Here is a 9301-nt window from a genome sequence, read left to right on the forward strand (position 1 = left end):
TCGTCTTCATGTAATACAATTTGGAATTCTTTTTCATAAGATTTTGTCTAATGCTGCCCAATATGCATATATCCAGATTTTAGTATTTCATTATACGAAATCCGGATTTCGGCTTTCGTCATTTCATTATCCGAAGTCCGTTTTCGGTTCTTGACATTTCATTATCCGAAATTCTAATTTCGGTTTCTGACATTATCGGAAATTCGGATTTCGGTTTCAGTTGAAATTCTAAATCCAGATTTTGTGAATCTGAATTTTTGACAGCGCTACTTTTGTGTAAGTAGTTATCGGCTTTAATCCCCTAAATTTATTTTATTGGAAAACAACTACTGTCTTAATAAACTGTAAAAGCAATAACTTTACAATTGCAATGGTTATATACGGTAATCTGACCTATGAATAAGACACTGGTGAAAATTATATATACTACATACATAATTGAATTGCGTCAATCCTTGAAGAATTATTTCCTAATAATTTTTATATCCATTCATTCTTTCCTTTTTACGTAAGCCTTTCGTGAAACGTGGATAATATACAGCTGTGTTTGATGCAGAAAGCTCCAGTTTTGATTCCCAATGGAGTCTCAAGGAGCATACAGTATTCTAACCAGGGTTGGCAAAAACCATGGTTTTTATTAAAAAAAACAAATAAACCGGTTTTTTGGTTTAAACCAGGTTTTTATGGTTTAAATAATTTGCTCTATATATTCAATATCATATATGGACAGAAATAAGTTTGTTTCGCCTTGATGTTATTATGCGACAACCGAGTTATGCTGGAAGGGGTCACATAAGCTTAAAGCGGAATAAAAACCGCTTCTCGAGTTACATCCGAGAGAAATTGTCCTCCATTTGAACTCGGAACCAGGACTAATTGGCCACAAATGCGATACGTCTGCCGACTCACTCACGAAGGAATCCTGATAAAAAAAAAAGTTGTACTGATCTCTGTCAAGAGTCATTTCAGAAGGACAAAAAGATAAACAGTTGCACAACTGAAACCATTACACAGAATTACACATGAACAATTTCAAAGTACTACAGAGTACAGAAGAACTAATTTAGTTCAAGTTAGTTAATAACGACTTTTATTGATCCAAATTAAAGAAATACACCCACTTAATCTGCATATCAATAAGAAAAGTGAATAAAGATACGAATTATTTGAGTCCACTTTGGCTCAGACTCATTTATACATAAATAGATACCAAAGACACTTATTTCACTAAATGCCTCTCGTGAGGTCTGTATGACACCCCCCCACACACACACACACACAAAGTACGGCATTTTCGATGTATTTTATCAATAGTAAACATTGAAATGAAACAATATTTAGAATTTTTCTTCGATTGCAATTACATAACAATAATAACTATTGAAAAATCACAAAATAAACGTTTATAAACTTATAAAAAAAAGTTGCTTTTGTAGTATAATCTTTTTGAGTAATGAATGGGGAATTTAGGTCTGAATATAATACGAATAATATACGGGAGTGAAACGTGATAACCCACAAATGTGTGTTCATCAAAATTTTACAAACACTTACACTTTTACGAACATTTTTTGTTTTTTGGTTTAAACCAGTTGGTTTTTTGAAAAAACCAGCTGGTTTAAACCACCTTGGTTTAAACCAGCCAACCCTGATTCTAACTAGTCTCCTTTATATTATTATTAACAATTCTTTGTAATTTTTAAGCCGAATACTCATCCACATTATATTGTATATAGAGAAAGCAATAAGAAAGCAATCTTTTTTTTCTCTGTTCGTTTATTTCAAAAGATTACGATGAGCACTTCATGTTTCTAGGGAAGTACTTGAATCCTTCTGCTCCACTTTGCTGAAAACGAAATACAAAATTACGAATTTGAAGTATAAAGCTTTTCTATATTTTTCGCCTATTTATAAAAGTATCAACACAGATGGGTCAAGGTTTTGCTGGAGTCTTGGTATTCTTACACATTTAGTCTTGGTTTTGGTCTTGCATATGCATCCTCGGTCCAGGAGCGTAACAAGGCTGGGGCAACCGGGGAGAAGGCTGGGGCAACCGGGGCGATGCCCCCGTCCAAAGGCGATCACGGTGCCCGCAAGTACAGTCGTAAATAAATGGGAGTCGTAATTACAAGACCTACATTTTAATGGTGACGTCTAGTTTCTCACGGTGCAATTTCACACGGTCCTGTTTATCGGATTAATCATTCTGCAGGTGTCGTGCACTTTCACACGGTCCACCTGTCAATCATTTGATTCATCTTGAAAACGCTTTCACTATAGGAGGAGGGAGGACACAGAACAACTGTCAACTAACTAAGAACAGAAAAAGAACAAACACAAATTAAATATGAACAATTGCAATTAATACTACAGGAGGACAGCTTAGGAAATGTTTCACTTTCACAAAAAGAATAATCAAAATAACCGGAAATAAAAATAACTTAAGAACAAGACAGAAGAAAAGATAAGCAAACCAAAGTTAAAGTAAGGGAGGAGAGAAAATAATAACATAAACAATATGAAATTGAAATAAATAGGAAAAATAATAAAAATTATCGCAAATTGAAATAGATGAAAACAAAAAAGAATAGCAAATGAAAATAAATAATAACAACAGAAAAGGAACATAAAAATTGTAATCATTAGAAATGGGAGATAGAACAATCACAAATTAAAATAAATAATAAAATAAGCAGCACATCAGAGAATTCAGTCAGGAAGTTCAAAAATCGAAAAAAAAATGTGCCCGCCCCAAAGCATAGAAAAACGTTGTTATTTGTGAAACACAAAACATTAGCTGTATACTCCAAGGCGGTTTGAAGACAAACCTTGTCGTCTTGATATTTTCCGAGCGAACAGCACATTGCTGAGGTGGAACATTCATACTTCTGTACATCATCAATCCATTTTGTACAATTCATAGTTCATTATTCCAGCTTTTGGAGATGGGTAGGAGCAAGTTCGAGCGAGTTCTTTTGAAACTCGACTGGACTCGAAACAGACATCTTTAAGCTTGAGTCGAGAACTCGGCTCGAACAATTTCCTCCAACTCGACCCGAATTGAGGTTAAGTTTCGAGTCGAGTTGAGCTAAATCGAGCCAAATCCTGTGTGTAATTTCAAGTACTTTCTTCAAGTATCCTACATAGACAATATAATTATCAATGATATTACTACTGCTAGAAATTATTATTATTATTATTATTAACAACAACAACAACACAGCATATAAAGAGGAAAGACAGGCGATTTATATCTGAATACCAAAATCCAAGGCGAGTCTAGGAGGCAATGACAACGTTTACGAGCTTTTCGGTTTGAGTTCCGGAGAAGCAAGTATTCGGGCTCAAGCCAAAAATCATTAAAAGTTATAGGGCATCAGGCAGCGGATTTAGGGCTACCAACGGCTCGGGTCACAGCTCATTCACTATCGAGCTGAACTGAGAAGTTAACCGAGCTTACAACTCATCCAACCGAGCCGGCTCGAGCCATGGGCTCAGTTGAGCCGACTCAAACCGAGCCGATGGACTCATTTCAACCCAGTCTGCTCAATTGAGGTAGTATTAATTCAATTGTTCGCATTTATTTTAACTTGTGTTTGCTCAGTTTCTGTTCTTACTTAGTTGACATTTGTTCTGTCCTCCCTGTCCCTATAGTGAAAGCAGTTTCAGGATGAATCACGTGATTGACAGGTGGACAGTATGAGAATGCACCACACCTGCAGAATGATTAATCCGATAAAGAAGACGGTGCGAAATTGCTCGATAATGAGCACTGTGTGAAACTGTACAGTGCGAAATCGCACGGAATCATTTTAATGGTTTTGGGTGACCACTTCCAACCTCTGCCAAATGTAAATTTAGTACTATCGTAGAAATTAATAATGACGAAATTCCGTGTCAAAATCTCTTGCATAATGTGTGGAACATTGCATCTTTCTTCACCATTTGGTGTTCCACCGATGTATAGTCCAAACAGTTCATAAGATAAGAAAAATCCCTACCTATTACATTAAAACCTATTATTTCCGGCAGCAAAATATCTGAAGGTCTAACCTCTTTAAAATACAGGCCAAATATTAATAGCCAGAAACACTAAAACTTCAGGACCCAATCACCCCAAACGAAATACTATCCAGCCCAATAAAATTTTCGTCAGGTCTACTCACTTGGAAGGGCTTGAACGTGGCCTCCCAAATTTTGTGAAGCTTTAATTCTGTTTCAAATACAGCCCAAATCATGAAACTTCCTAAATTGCTAGTCGACACAAATTACTGACAATTCTAGTAAACGTATTTGTCAAAAATGTCATATTAGTGAACTTGGCCCCTACAAAAGAAGCAGGAAAATCACTTTTCAAAAAGTTTAATACCCATATTTGGGAAACTATAATAGCCCAAACGCTAAAAGTTGCTGACCCAATCAGCCCAAACGAAGAACTACCCAGCCCAATAAAAATCTCGTCTGGTCCAAACACTTGGGGGGCTAACGTGAAGTTGGCCCCTCAAACTTTGTGAGGCTGTAGCTTTGTTTCCAGAGTAGCCCAAACGCTAAAAGTTGCTAGCCCAAACAGCCCAAATGAAGTACTTTCTGGCGCAATAAATATCTCGTGTAGCCCAAACTTTTGGGGGGCCAACTTCACACAGGCATCATTTGCCGTTCGTTACATAACCTTTGATTTTCACTTCACGTACAATCAAGGCTCAGGTCTCAAAAATGTAGCATATTTAATATTTATTATTATTATTAATAGTTAATTCCAATGGTAACAGCTATGTTAGTAATACTAAAACTACTGTTAATAATTTTAACGAGTAAAAAGTAGTTAATTACGAGTACGGTATGACAACTATTTGCTATGGAGAGTTGAATATGATTGATAAATATATGTGTAAAAAAATTTACTTCAAATCAACACAAACAAAGCAAAATCTACGACGTATATAACTAAAACACATCTTATATTACTAATACAAGGTCAACTGTGTGGAAATAGGAAAAAAAAAGACATTATGAAAGATCTGGGAATCACATTTGATAGGTTGTTCATTTTTTATCACCACACAAATGCTATCATGCAAACAGCAAGAAAGAACAATGGGTTTTATTTATTTTTTTAAAATTTTATTTCAGAACGATAGAATGCGTATTTATACAAATTACTTGTAAGAACTAAGCTAGAATCTGGTTCTGTAATATGAAACAGTATATCTAAAACTTTGACTAACAGATTGACAGTATTCTTGGCACGGAAGCGATGGTAGCACCACAAGAGATTTTTAGGTCCAGTGCCGCGAAATGACTTTTAGGTCTTGTGCCGCGAAATGATTTTTAGCTCTTGTGCCATTTAGGACTAGTGCCGTGTCCCCAGTTTAACGTCGCAGATTTAGAATCTGAAAGTGTCGAATTGTAACCAAACTATCTTTTTGGGGAAGGTTTTAGAACACAGGTCCTCCCATACAGATTAATAGCTAGGTTGGTTCCCTTCTGTACCAAAGTTTAAGATTTAATTCACATAGCATTGCCAAGCGAGTGTTGGCAAATAAAGGCGGGTTCGAGCCCTGCAGGGCAAGTTGTTTTGTCTTTATTACAGCTCAATGGGACGGGGGACCTGTGTTCTAGAACCTTGCCGAATCTTTTAATAAATACACTATACATATATGTATAGTCTACGTAACACAAAGCTAAAACTTACCTCACCTTACCACTAACTAAAACGATTAATGGAAACGTGGTATTTAAAACTACATTAACACGTTAAAATACGGGAGTAGTTTTTTTTATATATAATTATATGCTTCATCATAGCATCTACAATAATGAACAAAAATACTTCATCATCCTACAATTTGTAAAAATTAAATACAAAATTTGACAATCTTGAAACAGAATATCCTTACCAGTATCATCAGATGATATAAAGGAGTTCTTGATGTGTGATAACAACCAATGCTTATTGTCATACATAGCCATCTTCTTTCTTTCTGATTCTACTTCACAGCCATATAATCGAGCAACTTCTTCAAAGCATTGTTCAGAATGCTTCGTTCACTGACGAATGCAGGAATATTTTTTTTAAAAAAACTCAAAACTGCGAAAATCGACTCTTCATTGTGATCAGCTGTTCCATTTTTATCTATCAAACAAGTCGTTAAACTTGAATGTTTAGAAGTTTTACAGTTTATACATTACATCGTCATCCTTTTCCATGTTGATTGTTTCACTAGTCCTCTGCCCTCATTTCAGTTAATATTTAGTACGGCTAACTCCAACCCACACTCGTGTAAAAATGACAGAACGCTGCCATCTTAGCTTGAAATTTCCCGGGTCATCCCTTTTATAGCTAAAAATTTCCCTGACGGAAACCCCTTGTTTAAACCTTCTTTTCGTCTTCTCAGATCTTAAATAGAAATAGGAAGGATTAGTCAGAAAATTCAGGTGCCAGAGGATTTCCTAATGCGGATCATTAGAAAATCATTGAAGGAATAAGAACAAAATTAGAAAACAACCCAAGGAAGTTATTACAAGAAAGGAATTGATAGTTAAAGAGTATCATATTCTTTGCTTTTTACTTAAATTTTTTCCACTACCTCCGAAAATTTAGAAGTAAACAAAAATCAGATTCAAATAAGTAGATCATTGTTCTTTAAGTTCTTTAGAGTAGTGCTTAGGAATATACTCAGATCTAATGGGCGTTTATCCTCAGTTGGTTTGTAATCTATTCAGTTGAAGTGGCGAAATTTTCAGCTCGAGTTACTGTGTAAACAGAGATTCGATGATCGAATGGAAAGAATCGGCAGAAAGGGTCCAGCAATTGTTTCAAAAAAAAAAAAGTTACAATTTCGGTAATTTCTGTTAGTTTAGTTTATGTTAGGTTAGTTTGTTAGATTATGTTAGTGTAGGAGTCTACATAATTTTCCAAAAATGATAGAAGTTTGCTTATTTCTGCTTATATTAGGATGTTATTTGTAAGTACCTGCATCATCCATTTCTCCCGTATTTTTTTTTTTTTTTTTTTTTTTACGTGCTTCTGGACCCCTTCTGCTAAACATAACCCGAATCGGCTATAAACTAAGGCACTATTTTATGAGAGTAATTATATGTAATAGACTTTATCTGCTACTAAATACAACTGTTGCCGGAAAGGGAAAATTTCGATGGCAGACAGTAAAATAGAGTGTGAGTTTCGATCACCAGTGTTACAGAAATAATTATATAATTTCTAGCATGGAATGAGAAAACTAACTGTCTATAGAATACTAAGATTTTTATCAGAACACTGCAACAAGAGGAGGAGTACTGGAAGTAACCATAAAGCTAATTAACTTAAAAATGATGCCCCCATTAGCATCAAGCGCCTCCTGACCATCATAGTTCCAGAATTGAAAATGAGTGATGTAAAGGGCATTTCTTCTGTAAGCTTCAATGACGGTTATGGTTATATCATTTCTGTCATAGATTTCCTGCTTGCATAAAAATGTCCCTTATGTCGTTTATACACCATCAAAGAAAGCTTGAACAAGACCATTTAATACCTCAAATTTACAGCATCAAAGGAATATTGTTCAAGACACTTGAACAAGAGTCTTGAATGAACTTGAAACAACGTTCACACGATCACAGATATATTGAATCACGTTTTATGTACTTGTTAATGGGTGGCAGTCCATAACAATTGACCAAAACTATGAAAACAAGTGAAAGCGAAACTGGGTAGCCTACTGATCTACTTCAGACCTGTGCTTGAATAACTATGTTAGCATTTCTTTCCTTTCTCCAGGCATTTGGAATTTAATAGATTATATAAAATCATTTAGAAAACATATCATTCGATCTTGTAGTAACGCCATCGAATTTTCACTAAGTATTTTGTTCCTTTTACATTAAATGCGAGTTATAGTGCGTCCAGTAAGAGAACGTCTCAGACAGCTCGCAGTGACATTGCCACTACTCGCGTGTCAAGGTTTTTTTCGGTGCAACGGTAGTGGCAATTTAATTAATGGTATAAGACAGAGTGATCGTGGTTGTTACCACTGGTGTCAAAGTAGGGGCTGCAATGTCCCACCGGATGTGGTAAGAAACGTCAGAGATCATCTCTTGTTGGCCGTGCTATAGATTAGCTTACGTTAAAAGAATAAAGTACTGCTTAGGCATAAAATCGTTTTTGTACTAAACTTTTTTAAAAATCTGATTCTTCATATGGCGTACTGATGACAGAATTACACTCAAGAAAAGATCGAACTGTTTTCCAAGGCGATGACTGCCTTTTGATGTTATTTATGCTATAGCATAGAAGATTGTTTAAAGAAAAGGCTGAAAACATAGGAAATCAAACGAAGCAATGATAATATTTTTTGAGCTACTGGACTTACCGCCCATATCTGCACCAGACTTCCTTCACAAACCTATGCCATGTTTGGTACTGGTTTAGAATAGTCTGTCAAACAAATAGTAATTTTACTGTTAAAATGTGTGAGTGCATATGAAAGTGGATTGTCTGGAATAATTTCCATCGTCGGAACATGCTTGTATAACGTAGGAAACAAGTATTTTATATTTAGAAGTTAAATGTTACCAGTATCAAATCATTACAAGGGCTATTGTTGATTTCAAATGAGTGTGATTTCAGTAATGTATTTTTTAATTTATTAATGCATTTAAATTTTAATACATTCTGGAAATTAATTTAAGCGTAATTTTCAAAGTTTGATACACTGTGAACATAAACATATGGAAAAAATCCTTATTATTATTACTTCCTTTTATTTTCATCAGAATTGTGTGCAGATCACTTTTCCAGTCCCACTCGATAAGCAATGATTGAATAGAATATTTGTTGACAAGTTAAAGTAGAATTATTATTATTTTGAAACGAAACCAGCAACACTCTTTGGAAAGATCCAAGTACAAGTGACTCGTTTGGCATTTTCTTGATTGTGATCTCAACAACAGGGATGTCACTTCATGCTTCACTTGTTGCAGATTTTTTCTCTCACTTCCTAAACTATCCCAAATCCCCCACTTTTTAAAAGTATTTGTGGAATGGTAATTGAAAAGAAAGACCAAAGCTATGTATCCAAGTTTTCCCTCTCCCCTTTATACCGGGATGGACCCTCTGATAAAGTTCTGCAGTTTAGCTACAGTGACTGGATGAAAAGGTTGTGTATTATTGCATTCTTACCTTTCTAGATTTGCTTAGATTTGTAGAGATTGCAAGAATTTTTCCATTCGATATTTTAACTCTTATTGAACTTGAGGAATGTAGACCTTGCATATGGGATAAGATAACAGACTCTTTCAAGGA

General features: G+C 35.1%; 1 protein-coding gene across 1 annotated transcript in view; it reads right to left on the reverse strand.

The window, feature by feature from the left end:
- The window catches only part of Sin1 (SAPK-interacting protein 1), a 49215-nt gene extending 42891 nt beyond the window's left edge, over positions 1-6324 (reverse strand). The window contains exon 1 of the mRNA XM_081764670.1: positions 5898-6324. Within this exon, the coding sequence (XP_081620796.1) occupies positions 5898-5970 (73 nt within the window). The 5' untranslated portion in view covers positions 5971-6324. The remainder of the gene's footprint in view (positions 1-5897) is intronic.
- Positions 6325-9301: the final 2977 nt, after the last annotated feature.

Source organism: Thermobia domestica, chromosome 7 (genome assembly GCF_964235325.1).
Source record: "Thermobia domestica chromosome 7, izTheDome1.hap1.1, whole genome shotgun sequence".
In the NCBI taxonomy this organism is placed as follows: domain Eukaryota; kingdom Metazoa; phylum Arthropoda; class Insecta; order Zygentoma; family Lepismatidae; genus Thermobia; species Thermobia domestica.